Source organism: Phyllostomus hastatus, unplaced genomic scaffold (genome assembly GCF_019186645.2).
Source record: "Phyllostomus hastatus isolate PE091 unplaced genomic scaffold, TTU_PhHast_1.1 phas_scaffold_317, whole genome shotgun sequence".
Classification (NCBI taxonomy): Eukaryota; Metazoa; Chordata; class Mammalia; order Chiroptera; family Phyllostomidae; genus Phyllostomus; species Phyllostomus hastatus.
The window spans coordinates 2,598,991-2,618,037 of NW_025334023.1; the positions used below are offsets into that span (position 1 = coordinate 2,598,991).

The window sequence follows — 19,047 nt, forward strand, 5'->3', positions numbered from 1 at the left end:
GGAATCTATCCTAAGGAAGCTATTCCACAGGAGCAAGAAACCATATAAAGATGATGTTCCTTTTATTATGGATAATTATGGAAGTACCTATAATAAAAATCTGAAAATAGCCTACAAGAGTTCCAAGAACAGGAAGAGAATTTAATAAATGATGGGACTCAACTCTGTAGAACACATTATGCTATTAAAATAAAGGCTCAGAAAACGTAAAACATTTAGAAGTGGGAAGAGCTGAATACGAAGTGCTATAAATTCTGTAGCTTAATAAAAATGCCTGCATATGGGAAAATAGTCAAAGACAAATATACAACAATGAAAATATAAACATTCAAAATCCACTGAAATAATTAGTACTTATGTGCTTCATTCTGTTCCATTCTGAAAGCAAAAGCCATGATAAAGTTCCAGACTGAGTTATTTCCTTCCTATGCCAAGTAGAGCTTGAATATTAGGAAAAGTGGGGGAAGAAAATATGATACATATTGTGGGAAAAATGTACATAGTCAACAGGACTCAAAATTAAGAAGACTGGGATTCTAAGAGTTTCCTGCTCATTAAAAAATCAAGCAAGCAAACAAACATGAATTTTCTCACTGATTGATTTGTAGTGAGCAGCAGGGTGCAGAGTGTGCCCTTGGATGACCAGATCTCACTTGTTATAGAAAAACCTTGGAGCTTCTATGCTAAGCCATCAATTCCTGACTGCATAAGGTAATGACATAATATTCCCTAGTCAACCAAGTGGGGCTCTAAAAACTAGTGATAACATTTTCCAGTGAAACAGAAAGGATACTGTCTTCTCTGCTTCTGTCCTGCGTGCTTTCCATTCCAGGCAAAGCTGCTGCAACACGTCGGAAGAGCTGTGGAGAAGAGCGAAATGGGATAGTGGGGGAAGAAAATTTAGCAAATGGTATCAAGTAAAGGTGGATGACCATTGCATGCTGTGTTCAAGGATACAACTTCTAGGTTATTCCTTATTTGGACCTTACCATAATGAAAGCATCTTAAAATGTCTACTTATTCTGTGCATTTTAATTAAATAGAATACTGTATGAAATGCAGTATGCCAAATACAAAGAGGTATGAAGATACGGTCCTTGCTTTCCAACCGGTGATATTAGACACAAATGAATAGGGAAGAAATAAGCAGCAAAAATGTCATTTGAGTCATAAAAACTAAGTACCATAGAAACTCAGAGTAAGGACAGATTGTTCATTTAGTAAAAATGTATAGTGGCATTCCTATCTTTTATAAAGGGTGAGCTGGTGTATATATAGTGAAAGACACTCTAGTCAAAAATACCCTTGATTATTCTTTAAGAAAGTACTATGTTAGAGATCAGCATACCACCTCTTAAGCTAAACACAGCTGGCTTTTCCTCTGTCACTGGAAAGAGCACCACTGGAAATGGTTGGCTTGTGTTTAAGGTATGATGTAATGAAAAATATCTTCAGAAGGAGAATCACACTCAGGCCTGGTGAGATGTTCACTAAAGGCATGTGGGAACGGAAAGGACTAATGACAGAAAAAATAGCAGATTCACACCTATTTTGTCCCCAAACCTAAGGCATATGCTCATTGTGTAGAATGGCACATAAAACTGCTGGATTATTTCAGTCATGTCTTTGTTAGGCATGCAGTATAAAATTCCTATAGATTAAATTCACAGGTGATATAACTCCCTCATACTAAGCATCTGCTTACTTGAGGTACTGTCTCAAGTTCTCTAGAGACACAGAAATGAATAAGATGTAATTTTTTAATTCAAGGAGCTCACAGTCTGGCAAAGGAAACAGACTCAAACAATTCCTCACGTTATGATGTGATAAATCCTATAAACCAAGGAAATACAAAATGATATAGGAATACGGATGTAAGAAAGCCCTTCTAGGAGATGGGGAAAAACCTTTAGGTGGTAACATGTGAGTTGGGTTTTAAAGGCAGCTTTAAAATTTCACCTGGCTGAAAAACACACTGCATAAAGTGCTCAGAGTTTAAGTGCTCCAAATTCAAGTGTTCCATAAGTGTTGCTGAATTAAAATGAGAAGGAAACAGAAAGAACAAAGTCCAGAGATTAAAGAATGAGGTTTGTAATCTGTTTGGGGAAAGAAGTATAGAAAATAAGCAAATTTTTATTTGTAGGCAATCTCTCAATGGGATAGGATTAGAGAAAACCTGAGAAAAAGTATAACAGTTTTGGTTCTATATGGCTTAGCAGTACTTTAGAAACCATACCAAAGTTAGGCACTAGCCTCAATATTCAACTCAAATCACCTATTAGCCACAAAACTGTAGAATGCTTACTTTAACATCTGATATTTCAGAAACTATGCATGATCAAAGATTATGTGGGTATGTAGATTGTCAATTGAATCAATACATTAACTATATAAAGTGGGTCCATTTGGATTAATATATAAATACTCAACTTCAAATACAGATCAACATTCTAGATACAAGAATAAATGCTTGTAATAAATAAATATACAGTAATCATTAATGACTGTGATAGCTGTTAATTTTATTAACAAAATTAACTTAAAATTCACAAAACTGAAATAAATGCAGAACTAGATTGAGAGAGTAAATTAGATTAACTTTAGAAAGAATATTATGCTGTTTTAAACCCAGCAAGGACTTGTAAAGATTTAATTAATGCAAAGTAAGACAAAAATTCTAATCTTTTTGAAGTTTTTGTATATTAGCATTAAATAATGAATTGAAAGAATGCCAACTCTGTTGGCTCAAAATTTCATGATCAAGAAAAAGTCTAACATCCATTAAAAAGTCATCTTTCATCTAGACACAAAGAACATAGAATATGTAGTAAAAGATACTTTATAGAAAAAAAAGTCTAAAAAAATTTATTCCATGACCATCAGCTGAAAATCACCATCTATTTAGTACTGCAAATAGGCAATAAGTATAGTGACTACAGAAATAATCTAGCAGCTAACAGATCAAAACCTGTATTCCAGAAATTCATTCTGTAATGATGATACTCAGTCTTGGTCTCAATGATTTTAATACTTGGTCATCTAGCCAAATGCAGAGTCAGCACATTTCTAATTTAAATAGAGATGAGGGCAAGGGAAAAGAAGTGTGAAAATTTTCAGAGGTAAGAAGTGCCTGAATAAAATGCTGAGAGGTAGAAACATTTCAGGGCATATTCAAGAATGGTTAGGTACTCCCAACTGGCTAGAGCACAGACTACATAAAAGACTTATGGTGAAACTGTATACTGAAGGACAGACTAAGACAGACCTGGAAAGAATATAGACTCTGTCCTGTGGACAAAGAGAAGGCACTAAAAAAGGAGTTTGTATGAAGACTCCTATAATTGATTCCAGTGTCTTACTATGGCTACAAAGACATACGTATCACATATTGAAAGTGAAAGATAGTAGGTAAGATGGCAGAAAGCTAAAAACTAAAATTGAAAGTGTAACATTCTGTATAACATTCTGTATAGGCCACTTAGGTGACAGGTCTTCGTTCTGTCCCTCAGTTTTCTCATCTGTAAAATGGATTTAAAATAATACACTTAACTGACTAGTTTACTGTGAAGCTCAAGGGAAATCATGTTATGTTATGCTAACTGCTAAGGATTGATCTGTTATTTAGAAAGTCTTTAATAAACAGTACCTGTATTTCTACCAGAGACTAGTCACAGTGACTCATGGTCTCATAGGCTACAATGTGTAAATGTTACGATATTCTGCAGTGGATTCCAGTACTACAGCAAAACACCAACAGGGACAAACTTCTGCTTTAAGAAATAATGTAAAACTTTTGGAAAAGGTATGGAGGTTGGGAGAGACCTTCTGAAAATACTAGAGCAGAACTGAAATGTTCTTACTTAGAAATATCTAGAAATCTTTCCAAGATCTCACAGTTTGTTTCTGACATGAAAATGTATTAAACTACTAATTTGTCCAAAATAAATACCCCCATTATTATAGCTTTTTTACTTCAAGGAGAATTAATTTCTCTAATCCTTCTTTAGATTTCTTCTAATAAAAAAGGGACATAATTGTGAGGTGCAAAGGACATAATGATGCTGCTTCTTGGAACAGCCTCCTCGCTGCTCCCAGCCCAATCTGTCCAGCTGACACTCATCTTTCAGGATCCCTGGTAATTCCTTAGAAAACTTCCATAACTCATTCACTGATTCCTCCATCATTCTCCTATCTAATAAAATACTTCTATATACTCGAATATACCCTGTATTTCTTCTTTTGGAGCTTTTACTACACTAATTATAATAGCCTATTTACCTCCCTGTCTTTCCCTCTAAATTTTAAACTTCTGGAGGGAAAAGCTCATATTTCATCTCTTTGTTATCCTAGTACCTGACATGTAGTAGGTATTTATTTTTTAAATGTTAGTTGAAAGAATGACTAATGGGTATGAAAGCATATTAGAAAACATAAGAGTGCAGTACATACAGTTGGTTAGTGCCTTTAGCCGGTGGCTTTTTTTTGAGTTCACTTGCATCTGAATTATCACTTAATTCCTTAGGAATGACCATCCATAATACTATTTAGCAGATGATCACAGATCTGAGAAAGGCTGTTCTTTTATCAAGTGAAATAAAAACTAGCAAGCCTTACGCCCACTGAATCCTCCTGACTCCTTCCCCCAAAATGGACAACGGAAGAAATCAATTTACTTAGTTCCTTGCAGAAAAAGGAAGTATAAAAGGGATTTTAAATTTATATGTAGAGTGTGACAGTGAAGGAAAACTCTGATAAACTTACAAGCTGATGAAAAACAAATGCTTTTGAATAACATCTTCAATCAAACACAAAAAGGATCGATTAAAACATGCAAATATAATGGAGGTAATGACATTTGCCATACACCAAAGAAGTAGCAGAGGTGAGATTCCAAAGTTCACATTCTTTCTACTACTTCATGCTACCTAGTATAAATGGAAGATCTTTCTATATGAAAAGCATTGTGAAAAGGGCTGTGTGAAGAAATGGCTTAAAATCCTGAGTAAGAATAATCTGATTTGTGAAATACTATTACACATAAATCATAAACATAAAAACTTAATCCATTTTCTATGACTAAACATTTTATCTATAGTGTTAACCAATGTATTTCTAAATCTTGGTGCTGTTTCAGAATATTTCAATTAAATTAAAAGAATCAATGTCACTCACCTGTACTCAACTCAGAACATCCCAAAATGAGCCAAGAAAATGCTTTACAAAAGCCAAGTTCTATCCTTACAAAAAATATGTGACAGGAAAGAAAATACTCTAGGGGTTTAAGTTGTTTTAAATAATCATTAAAGGAAAATCCATTTCTTAAATGCCAATGATACACTAACAGAGGCTTCTGCTATATTAGGAATCACAAATGACAAAATAAGGAGTCAGTACAATTGGTAGTTAAAAAAAAGTTCTATATGCATTCTAAGGCCAACATGCTTCTCAGAATATTTTCTTTTCTGGAAAAAGGGTATTAATTCTACCCTGGCCTTCTGCTGTATGGTATTTTACTTGTAATTTCTTGAGGGAAATAGGCATATTTAAATTGCAGTGACAGCCCTGACAGGTGTGGCTCGGTTGACTGAGTGTTGTCCTGCAAAGTGAAAGACTGCTGATTTGATTCTTGGTCAGGGCACATGCCCACTGGGTTACCAGGCTGGTCCCTGGTTAGGGCATGTGTAAGATCAATGTTTCTCCCCCTCTCTTCCCCTCTCTCTAAAAATACAGAAGTAAAATCTTTAAAAATATTGCAGTGACAACTATGGGAATTAGCTCTGGAGATAATGATAAGCTGAATATAGCTCTCTATAAAAATTTTCAAGTTGAGTATTTTGGGCTGTAATTTTAGATATTTGATTTAAAGGAATAAATTGGAAAAGGAAATATCAAAGTAAAATCACTGTTGCCACCAGTTTTTATCTTTACTATAAAATTAACAAAGTATTTTATTTATTTATGATTAAATATTTTTTAATTTACTGATTTTAGAGAAAGAAGGAGGGAGAGAGAGATATATCAATTTTTATTGCGCCAATTATTTAAGCATCCATTGGTTGATTCTTATATGTGCCCTGACTGAGAATTGAACCCCCAACCATGGTGTATTGGGACAACATTCTAACGACTGGACTACCCACTTGGACAGGGCTTAATCAAGTGCAGTCATACCCTGGTACTTGCTAGCTTCAGAATTCGTCAAATCCTGTACTCATCACATTTTGACTAGAAAAAATGTTTCAACACTCAGCACTCACTCAGGACTTGTCGCACTTGTTAGAACTTGTATGAGTCAGGATGCTGGCCCGCAAGAGAAAAACGCTTCGTCATTTGGTACTCGGGGGTTTCGGCGCTTGTCATGAGTTCCAGAACAAATTAATGACAAGTACTGAGGTACTGTATTTTATAAGCAAGAAGAAATTCCATTCCATCCATCAAAGAGCAAGCTAAGCTAAGCAGTTCCATCAGCTTACAGAAAAATTTCCATTATGAAAATAAAAGTTGTAAGGGTACAGAGTATTTTATACACCATTGTAATTCTCATATGATGAGTGCTCAGCGTAGCTGACTTTGAATTTTTGCTAGATCTCTATTTTAGTTTTGCTAGCCTATCATTTCTTAAATGAAGGATTATTTTAATACCTTTGTTTTTCAATTTTAACATGTCTTCTTGCTTCCACCCTTATCCTCTACAGTCTATTTTTTACAGAACAGTCAGTGATTTCTTTTAAATACTAAATCTCATGTCAAATCTCTGATTAAAAACTTTAAATAGCTTCCTACCTTACTCCGAATAAAAGTCTAAATCCTTACGATAGTCTACATGGACTAAGTTAGATTTCCGTCCCCTAAAACTATCCTCAATTTTTAGCACTTGCAATTTCTATCAATATGCAAGACCACTCTAGGTTCTTTGGAGATTTTCCAGTTTAATGAATCTACCTGATACCCATGGATTAAGGTACACAATCAAAGTACCAGATTAAGACCTGCTATGAATCAAGAACTGTGGTAGATATGGGAAATGGTGCTGTGGAAAAGACACCATCACTACCAATACTTAAAGGACACATGCTATCTCAGCAGGTATAAAATAATTTTCACACATACTCACATGCAACTCCACTTTGAATATGTACACAAGCTTTCATTGACCTATTAGCACTAATGCCCATTAGCTATCACTAATTTCTCACAAAGGTCTCCCATTTCTTTGAAATAAATCTTTTTCTTCTGACAAGCAGTGATAGTTTAAGTTAAAGATGAAAGAGTGTGTCTGTTCTTTTTCTATTTTCCAGTAATGTAAAATTAGAGACCATAGTAAGAAAGGTGACACCCATACAGTTAACACTTTATTAAAAGAATATACTACCGTATTTTACAGACTATAAGAAGCAGCCCCCCCAAATTTGGGAGGAATAATGGTTGTTAATGCTGCTGTTGAGTTCTGTTTACATTTACATTGGTGAAATATTATGTTATTTATGTTATTAAATATTTTACCACATTTTTTGCTTCAAAATTTTTTTCCTATTTCCCTCCCCTAAAACCTAGGTGCGTCTTATGGTCCGAAAAATAGGGTGCTTCTCAGATGAAAAGTCAATTGGAGCCTTAAATAATCACCTTACCATTACCATTTTCTCCAGCAACTTAAATACCATACTACTTAAAAAAAAAAAAAAGAGGCAATATTGCTACATTTTTAAAAACAGAATTAGAAAAATAATGGGTAAATATTTTTCTTAGGTTATGTTTTTAAGAAATATTGAAGGTAATAAAAAACACTATTTAAATATCCTATATAACACAAATGACCATGTTAGATATTATTTATTCTAGTTTTAGCCCTGAGAGTTTTTATTTAAAAACTACAACAATATTCTTTAAAACAGAAACAGGGCTTCAGAGTTAAGTGCATAAACCAGATAAAGGGTTAAGCACAGAATATTTTTAAATAAGAAAAGCAGTCGTACTGGGTAGGAATAAATTTTTTATTTTAAGCCCAAGTTCTCAGGCACTAAGGCCTAATCAGTTGAACCACAGTCAGATATTAAATGATGCATTCATGAACTCTCTCCTGAAACTGTTTAAAAATGAAACAGAGAAAGCCCATTTTAAGCTTTTATTATATGTATTATAATTCAGTACATGAGGGAGTAGGAAGGAGGAATCCAGTTATCAGAAAGCTAGAAAACATCTCTATACACGGAAAGTACAACTAGATGGTACTTTTAGTACTGATAAACATCTTTTATACTTCTTGTGTACCTTCCAGTGAAAAAGTATGATTCTGTCAAATAAAATGAGTATAATGCACAACCACCAAAAGTAACTGCTTTGCAAAAACATACATGACTAAACAAACATATGAAATGATTACTTATGATGAGTGTGATTCCTAATGTCTTTCAAGACTGTGATTGGACTATGAAATTTACCTGATAAATTTCTGAATACTCACACCATTTCTGAATTGTGATTGACCTACAACCAACGCTTGGAGGGGGTCTGAGATTATTTCTTCATAGTTACTTCTGCTGATACGTGTTACTCACTGACCAAATAATTTAACTCAAAATTTCATTCAAGTTGATATTAGATAAACAATAATATGCAGAATTTAGGAATAAACTGGCCTTCCGTGTTAAATAAAACTAAGTATGTACATGATAGTCTACCCTATAAGTTCAGTATAGTCTTTAGTTTTGGTAATAGAAGAGTAGTTTATATAGGAATAACAATCTTGCAGATAACAATTTTTAACTGGACAAAATATAATAAACAGCTATTTGAAGGATCAGAAGAGCAACAAGGGAGATTTCAGTCCTGGGAAGAAGAAAACCCACATTCACTGGGTGAGATCCATGTTTATTCAGGTTTTCCCAAGAGCAATTCCTAGCCTATGAATTACAGAGTGGCTAGAACTCAGGCAGAAAACTAGAGTTTTAGAGGTTTGAGGTGTCAATGAACTGTAAGTGTGACTGAAAATAACAAAAGGGGAAGAGACAAGAGGAGAAGCCCTAAAATCTACATATAAATTTCCTTCAAATCCTCATAGGTAAGAGGGACTCCAAGAAGCCCATGTGAAAGCAAAAGCTAGAGGCTGGGAAAAAAAAAAAGAGCATATTTCAGCTACTGCTTGCTTTAGGGATAGAGCTTAGAGTTTTAATTCCACCAAGACAGAAAAGCTTGATAAACATCTGAGGCGTTCTTCAGATCCACCTGAACAAAGCATAACACCAAGAATCCACAAGTTTAAGCTAGCAATACAACATGCCATAATAAAAGCCAGAACTTTGCCCCCAAAATAACAGAAATCATTGAGTATGGTAAAAACATAAGGGAAGAAATGAAGGCAGTAAGTGAAATAAGGAAAATCCACAGGGGAGCAACAGTGAAGGGAAAGAACCAGGATTCAAATCAACAATTTGGAACATACAGAAGAAATAAACACTCAACCAGGACAGAATGAAGAAACATGAATTCAAAACACAAGCAGAGAATAAGAAGACTCTAGGACATCTCTAAAAGTGCATGTGAATCACAAGGATGCCACAAGCAGAAGAAGAGGAGCAAGAAATTGAAAATTTATTTGAACAAATAAAGATAACTTCCCTAATTTGGCAAAGGAAACAGACATACAAATCCAGAAAGCACATAGAGCCCCAAACAAGATGGACCCAAAGAGGACCACACCAGGACACATCATCATTAAAATGCCAAAGGTTAAAGGTAGAGAATCTTAAAAGCAGCAAGAGAAAAGCAGAGAGTTACATACAAAGGAGTTCCCATAAGACTATCAGCTGATTTCTCAAAAGATATTTCGCAGGCTAGAAGGGACTGGCAAGAAGTATTCAAAGTGATAAAAAGCAAGGACCTACAATCAAGATTACTCTATCCAGCAAAGCTATTATTTAGAATGGAAGGGCAGATCAAGTGGTTCCCAGACAAGGTAAAGCAAAAGGAGTTCATCATTAACAAGCCATTATTACATGAAAAGGGACTTATTTAAGAAAAAGAAGATCACCCAGTGTGGTGTGGCTCAGTGGACTGAGTGCCAGCCTGTGAACCTGGTCCCAGTAGGGGGTATGCGAGAGGCAACCACACAATGATGTTTTTCTCCTTCTCTTTCTCCCTCCTTTCCCCTCTGTTTAACTAAATACATACAAAAATGCATACATACATAAAATCTTAAAAAAAAAGATCAATACTATGAACATTAAAATGACAACAAACTCATAACTATGAACTGAATAAAAAAACTAAGCAAACAACTAGAACAGGAACAGAATCATAGATATGGAGATCATTTGAACGGTTATCAACTGGGAGGAGGAGGGGGAGAATGGAAGAAAAGGTACAGGGATTAAGAAGCATAAATGGTTAAGTACAACATAGACAAGGGGATCTTAAGAACAGCACAGGAAATGGAGAAGCCAAAGAACTTCTATGCACAACCCGTGGATGTGAACTAAAGAGGGGGACTGCTGGAGGGAAGGAAACTACCAGGCGGAGTGGGGCAAAGGAGAAAAATTGGGACAACTGCAATAGTATAATCAATAATACATACTTAAAAAAAATCTAATCTTAAAACATGCACATTTTTAGGTAACCCACACATTCAGACAATAAATTTAGCTGAAGGATAAAAAAAAGAAAATGTAGTAAAAATACTTTAAAACAACATATTACATACAGAGAATGATATAAATTAATGCTCAGTTCTCATTAGAAACAATGGAAGCTAGAAGACAACTGACTGGCATATTTAAAGTAATGGAAGAAAAGAAAAATCTCTTAACCTCAATTTCAATAACTAGCAAAAACACTTTTCAAAATTATTCTCAAATGGCCTTTGAGCTAAGTTAGAGTTGAGAGAATTCATCACGAGGAGACTTCTATAAGAAACACTGAAGAAAGCTATTTTGGCTAAAGAGAAACAATAACAGATGTAACTAAGATCTTTTAAGAAGAAATGAAGAACATTGTAAATGATAAATATACTGGGTTGGCCAAAAAGTCCATTTAGTTTTTCCTATAAAATAAAAGACACATTTTTCATTTTCACCAATAACCTTATTGATCTGGATATTTTAAGTATGTTGGCTATCTCCAGCTATTGGCTTCTAGTGGATAGACACCAGGGGGTGCAGCTAAATATCTTCCAATGCATTAAACAGCCCCACAGCAAAAAATTATTTGGCCAAAATGTCAATAGTACCAAGAAACTTCACAAACCACTTTTGACACATTTAATCAATCACAGCATCTTCTCCATACACTGCACAAATCTTATTTTGCATTTCAGTTGCATTATTACCTTTCTTGAAATAATAAAAGCATAATATGCCAAAATGTTGCATATTTTCTTCCATCTTCAATATTAAAATGGCTGCACAAAAATTGACCAATTTTTTAAAAGATTTTATTTATTTATTTTTAGAGAGGGAAGGGAGGGAGAGAGAGAGAGAAACATCCATGTGTGGTTGCTGGGGGCCATGGCCTGCAACCCAGGTATGTGGCCTGACTGGGAATCGAACCTGAGACACTTTCGTTCGCAGCCCGTGCTCAATCCACTGAGCTACGCCAGCCAGGGCTTCAATTTTTTTTTTTTTTTAAGGCACACTGATATGATGACAGCTGTCACAATACAACCTAACCAAATTGTTTTGAATGAAGTTAAAGATAACTAAGTACTACTAGAGCCATCATATGGAAAAAACTAAACAAACTTTTGGCAAACCCAATAAAACTAAATAGAAAAGATTGGTTTAGTTTCCCTTCCCTTAATTACTTATTCTTTAAACAGATTTTATTCATTTTTAGAAAAAGGGGAAGGGAGGAAGAAAGAGAGGAAGAAAAACATCAATGTGCAAGAGAAATATCAATTGGTTGCCTCTTGTCCTCAACCAGGGACCTGGCCTGCAACCCAGGCATGTCCCCTGACCAGGAATCAAACCAGTAACCTTTCAGTTTGCAGAACAATGTCCAACACATTGAGCCACACCAGTCAAGGCTCTTAATTACTGTTTAAAGGAAAGGTTGAAACATTTATTATGGGGTTCGAATGTATGTGAATATATGTGATGACAATAACACAAAGGACGAGCACATAATTCCACATAAAATGATATACAGTAAAAAAGAAATGATACACAGTAATGTTAGCTAGTTTAATCCCTAGAGCACCACTAAAAGAGTTATGAAAAAATTAAGCTAAAAATCAAGAGAAATTGAAATATAGAGATATTTGATTAAACCAAAAATGACAGAGGGACAGGTAGAAAACAAACAGCAAATGGCAGCCAAAAACTAACTACATTAACGATTTCATCAACCTAAATAAAACTAAAACTCAAAAGGCACAGGTTTTCACACCAAATTACAAAAAAAGTGAGATCTGACACTATACCATCTGCAAGAAATTCACTTACCAAGAAAAAGATATACCAAACAAACCATAAGCAATAAGACAGCTGGTGTGACTACAGTTAACCTCAGCTAAAGATGGAGACAAGGTGTATTAGAGATAAAGAGGGACATTTCTTAACATTAAAAAGACCATAGCTATCCTAAATAATTATGCATCTGAAAACAGAACTTCAAAACACATGAATTAAAAGCTGAAAGAACTAAATGACAACACAGGAAAATACAAACACTGTTGTGTTTGTATTTAATATCAAATATATCAATATTTGATAGGGGAGTGCAAGAGAACACTTCTGTGTCTGTTGATTCTTGGTTTCCTTCGGCTGAAAATTATCCTTATGCCAAAGTGACATATTTGATATTAATGTAGATATTAATACTCCCTTCTCAGTAAATGATAGAACTACACACAAAAAAATTAGTAATACTATGTAAGATTTGAACAATGCTATCAAGTATCTTGACCTAAAATACTCTTTTCCAGTACACATACAACTGAAAAGGCCATATGTTAGGCCATAAAACAAATTTATGTACATTTATCAAAATTCACCTAATTAGCCCTGACCAGTGTGGTTCAGTTGGTTGGGCGTGATCCTACAAAAGCAAGGAGTCACCTGTTTGATTCTTGTTTGGGGCACCTGGATTGTGTGTTCAGTCCCTGATCTGGGTGCAGGAAAGAGGCAACTGATGGCTGTTTCTCTAACATCAATGTTTCTCTCCCTCTTTCTTCCTCCCTTCTCCTCTCTCTAAAAATAAATAAAATCTTACGTAAAAATTCACCTAACTGTAAACTTAAGATGTGTACATTTCACTGTACATATATGTTTACATTAATAAAAAATAATAGAAAAAAGTTAAAGGGTATTTATCTTACAGGCAGATAAGGGGAGTGCAAGAGAACACTTCTGTGTCTGTTGATTCTTAGTTTCCTTCGGCTGAAAATTATCCTTATGCCAAAGTGACATATTTGAGGGTGGCATATTAAGATCTCCTTCAAATGGAAAGCAAAGAGTATTACAGAGGATACATGGTTGAATTATTTCCATAGTTTCTTCTTTTGTACAAGTCCTATTGGCACATATACTCTTGCTTTTATTTTTATTGCATTCCACTGAATTCTTTTTTTTAATGTGTATTGACTTTAGAGAGAGAGGAAGATAGGCAAAGAGAGAGACAGACAGACAGACAGACATCGACTGGTTGCCTCCCATAGGCACCAGGACCAGGGATTGAACCTACAACCTAGGGATGTATCCTGACTGGGAATTAAACCTCCAACCTTTTGGTGTACAGGAGGGGTGACATTCCAAAGGAGCCACACCAGCAAGGGCCATTAAATTCTTTATTAAATTATTAAAAGTAATTAAGATTAGCCCTGGTTGGTATAGCTCAGTGGATTGAGCACAGGCATGCAAACCAAAGGGTCACTGGTTTGATTCCCAATCAGGGCACATGCCTGGGTTGAGGGTCAGGCCCCCAGTAAAGGGCATGCTGAAAGGCAACCACACATTGATGTTTCTCTCCCTCTATTTCTCCTTCCCTCCCCCTCTCTAAAAATAAATAAAATCTTTAAAAAAATAAAAGTAATTAAGATTATATAAAATATATTTACAAAAAAAGGGGGGAGGTAATTCATTCATATCCTACTATTAAAAACTGTTTTTGCAAAAAAGTGAAATGTTGGTTCAGCTGAATTCAAAGACACTCAAGATATATGAGTATTTACATCTAAGTCTGAATCAAAATACTGAACAAAGTACAATTCCCCAAGTAACCCTGGCTTCTCTATGCTTCTTCAGTCTAGCTTAGAAAATTAAGACAGAGTCAAACTCAATAAATTAATCTTATTCTTATGGTAAAACATGGCAGCACTCAGTACCTGCTTAAAAAAAATACAGCATATCAGTCCTTCATTCAATGAACATTTATTAAATTCAGGCTAGTGGGTGGCAGAATTGACAAAAAACTTCTATATTAAAAGAAGGGGTTCTACTGCAATAATTAGGAAAGATATTTTAAATCTGTTTTTTGAATTGAGTTTTTAGTTATAAATAACAGATAGGAAAGAAACTATTTTAGGAAGGGGGCAATAACTTACAACAGAACTATGAAAACAAGGTAAACTTGGGGCACTTTAAGCAGTGTCATATGGGTATATAGTGCCCAGAGATCAGTATAGTGTAATATCCAGAAGCCATCTCAAAGATTTTGAACTTCAAAACACTGCATACTAAGGACCCTGCTTAAAATTTAGGATAAAATTCATAGATGTAACTTGAAAGTGGAGCAAGGCTGGGAGCAGACATCAGTGAATAAACTATGATAGGCAAGGCAACAGACTGCTATTTTCAACCAGTGTACCACGAGACTTTTTAAAACATGAAATACCCAGTTAGTCAGGAGCACTGACTTGTTTTCTGTTAGACTGTGAAGTAAAAAAAATGTGACAGCCAAACTCAACAACAGTCATTCAGTGGGAATGAATAAAAATTATATCTACATATTTTTGTCAAATTGGCAAAAAAATTTTTTTTGATGCACTGCAGAACTTCACTAATTAGCTTATGAGAGCCATGAGATGAAAAAGGTTGAAATAGCTTCAACAGACAATGAGGGCCTTAATAGTGCAGTGGGAAAAGCAGAATAAACCATGCTAGGTATTGAAATGACTAGTACAAATACAAATTTGAGTCAAAAGACCCTCTAGGTTTCACTAGATTTGTTCTACTTCATGAAGACACATTATAACACTTGGATACATAATATTTAATTCCTTATGAATCAATATGGTTTCCACAAAAGACTGAGCTGTTGAGTGTAGAAAGCTCATCTCCTGTATCTAGCACAGGTAGGGAATTAATGCTTGCTCAAAAAATTATCACACTGAAGAGATCTGACATACTTGCTGAACCATTTCTATGGCTTTACACAACTTTTTACAAAATACAGTTTGCATGAGAAATCTCCTGGGATTCTTGTTAAAATATAAATTTTAGTATACTACCACAGACTCATTGAATCAAAATCTAGATGTAGTGCCCAGTAGTGTGCATTAAAGTTTAGAACCATTAAAGAATTCTCTAATCCAAGGATAGTTTCCTAGGGACAATTTGCTATTCTACAACCTCTGTTCCCTCTTACCTTTGATTGGATATCAGGTATACCAGGAAAGAGGAAAAACACATTGCTGGCCTCACTGGTAAACTGTACGGGTTTCAATATTCTGTCTTAGAGAAAACTTTCGTCACTCACTTTTTTCCTATTGCTCAAGTATCCAACAGCATGGTAACCATTAGATTTGCAAGAATAAGCACTGCACTTCAACTGCACCAGGTGAATGTGGTCCAAAGTGAGAAACTGGACAATCGTTATTTGACAGATTTGATTTAGATTTAACTTAGGAAAGTTTGAATTGTTCTATACAGCTAATGTATCAAGTGGTATCAAAGGCTATGCTTGTCTGTTTTTTTTTTTTTTAACATTGGGGTGATTTGTAGTGTAAGAGAAAAAGACAGTTTTTTAATGACACCCTGTTATTTGATTATTTTAAAAATGTTTTAAATTTTTTAATTTGTTGATTTTAGAAAGCATGGAAAGGAGAGAGGAAGAGAGAAACTGATTTGTTGTTCCATTTATTTATGCATTCATTGGTTGGTTCTTGTATATGCCCTGACTAGAGATTGAACCTGCAACCTTGGCAAATTGGGACAATGCTCTAACCAACTGAGCTACCCTACCAAGGCTGATTCGTTCTTAAGCTCCATTATAGAAACTAATTCAAGCAATAGACAACCCATAAAAAACCAGATGATGAATTTCTTAGCTAATACTTAAAATCAAGTAGCAATTTCACTGTATAACAGATATATATTCTATATGATTAATCACTAAAGGGGGAAGATTTTAACCTATTATTTAAAGGTGCTTATTAACATAAGCTTTTATTTATTTATTTTGTTTCATTCTCTCATTTGGGAGTTAGGAGTCCTGAATTTTTTTCTTCCTTAACTAAATTATATGAGCTGACAAAGCATGAGTCTCTAAATATTGAAATAAAATTCTAATGTATTGTGATATAAAATGAAAAGTAATGGTATTTTTGAGTTAAGAAGGAAGCTATAAAAATTAAAATTTGGAAACAGTAAATTAGGTCATATTTCTATTTAAAAGATAATAAAAATCAAGTCCCCAAAGAATCAGGAACTTCAGCAAATTCACACATTCAGATATAGCATCTACATAAGAAGAAATAATAAAGTAGCAAATGGATTTTTAAATCAGTATAAGATTGTTTTGTAACATATTTGCCAATGATACCTCAGACAAGGGTTTAATCTCCAAAATATATAAAGAACTCACACAACTGCACTCTAAGAAGACAAGCAACCCAATTAAAAAGTGGGCAAAGGACTTGAACAGACACTTCTCCAAGGAGGACATACAGAGGATCCACAGACACATGAAAAGATGCTCAGTATCGCTAGCTATCAGAGAGAAGCAAATTAAAACCACAATGAGATACCACTTCACACCAGTCAGAATGGCCATCATAAACAAAGCAACAAACAACAAGTGTTTTGGAGAGGTTGTGGAGAAAAGGGAACCCTAGTGCACTGTTGGTGGGATTGCAGACTGATACAACCACTATGGAAAACAGTATAGAATTTTCTCAGAAAACTAAAAATGGATCTGCCTTTTGACCCAGCAATTCCACTGCTAGGATTATATCCTAAGAACCCTGAAACACCAATCCAAAAGAACCTATGCACCCCAATGTTCATAACAGCACAATTTACCAGAGCCAACTGCTGGAAGCAACCTAGGTGCCCATCAGTAAATGAATGGACCTAAAAACTATGGTACATTTACACAATGGAATTCTATGCAGCAGAAAGAAAGAAGGAGCTCCTACCCTTTGTGACAGCATGGATGGAACTGGAAAGCATTATGCTAAGCAAAATAATCCAGGTGTTGAAAGATACATGCCCTATGATCTCACCTTTAACAGGAACCTAATCAACAAAAGAAACAAACAAGCAAAATATAACCAAAGACATTGAAATTGATAACAGGCTGACAGTGACCAGAGGGAAGAGGGGAAGGAATTTCAGGGGAAAAGGGGAAGGGTTTGCAGGAACAAGTATAAAGGACACATGGACAATAACAAGGGTGGGGGGGGTGTGGAAATGGGAGGGCTGTGGGGGTGGGTTGGGATGGGGGTAAAAGGCAGAAAACTGTACTTGAACAACAATGAAAATAAAATAAAAGATTGTTTTGTAAAAGAAGTCTCTCTTGTCTGTATGGGTCAGGCTACTGGAAAAAAATCATGTGCCTAGTGATAAAAATGTTCTAAAATCAAATTGTGCTGATGGTTGTACAATACTATAAATTCACTAAAAATACATTTAAAACAAGTCAATTATACTTAAATAGAGCTGTAAAAATGTGTTTATAAAATAGTAAATGAATGATATATCCCATCATCTCAACATTGTAGGAATTTTTTCAATTTGGAAGGAATTAAATGTCATGAAGATACTAGCTATCACTAGTGCCCACTGTATGCTGATGATTTTAGAGCAGGGGTCCCCACCTGCAGGCCTCAGACTGGTACTGGTCTCAGCCTGTTCAGCACAGGGCTGCACAGCAGGAGGTAAGCTTGAATGTAATGCACTTGAATCATTCCAAAACCAGCCCTCCCACCCTGGTCCATGGAAAGCTGTCTTCCACGAAACTGGTCCCTGGTGCCAAAAAGGTTGGGACTGCTGTTTTAGAGCTTCCAAACTATGAGACTACTTAGGGTCAGGACTGGGGAGTTACAGGTTAACCCTTGCTTTACACATTAATCCAGACCAATATATGTTCCACAGAAAAGCCATACTTTGACATACAAGAAACTAGCTCACATCCTTATTAAAATGTCTATAATAGAGAAAGCTAAATGAAGCTACCCACTGCTTTGTCCTACAATACTGACATATTGTGATAACTTCTATTACTCAAATTATTGAACAGTCTACAGCTTCTACAAGTTCAGGTATTTATCATGTATAAAATTCCATACACATTGGTAGGTTCTAGGAATATATAATTTTGATGGAAGAGGTAATTTCAATATAATGTCGTAGGTACTGTGACAGTGGATTCATAGGGTGTAGGCATCTGAAGAGAGTCATTCATCACTAAAACAGCCTGGAGGTATGGTATATAATGTCATAGAAAATGTCTTTGAAGAGTTGACACCTACAGTGCAACTTAAAAGGATAAGTAGGTATCAGTCATGAAGAAGAAAATGAGTATTCTAAGAGAATAACAACATAAAGAAAGATAGGGAGCCACAAAATAGTATGCTATGAAGAGGTAATTAGTGATAATTCAGTATTACACATGTTTTAAAGCAAGGAGATATGGGAAATAAAATGCCAAAAAAGAAAACAATTTAGAGAATTTTTAATAAAGCTCTAATTCATTTTAAAGGATTTTACTTTAACACTCTATTCATCACCTAGAATAAAAAATAATAATTTATTGGTCTGTAAATATTATAAATCTGGGACTACTACTCTAAATAATATGTAGCTCTGAATAATTAAGCAGGTGAGGTTTTGGCTA

At 34.9% G+C, this 19,047-nt stretch overlaps 1 protein-coding gene across 2 annotated transcripts in view; it reads right to left on the reverse strand.

The window, feature by feature from the left end:
* Positions 1-19,047, reverse strand: part of RAB6A (RAB6A, member RAS oncogene family) — a 62,234-nt gene that overhangs the window by 2,232 nt on the left and 40,955 nt on the right. For both annotated transcript variants that reach the window (XM_045818102.1, XM_045818101.1), the window contains exon 7: positions 794-860. In XM_045818102.1, coding sequence (XP_045674058.1) covers positions 794-860 — 67 coding nt within the window. The remainder of the gene's footprint in view (positions 1-793; positions 861-19,047) is intronic.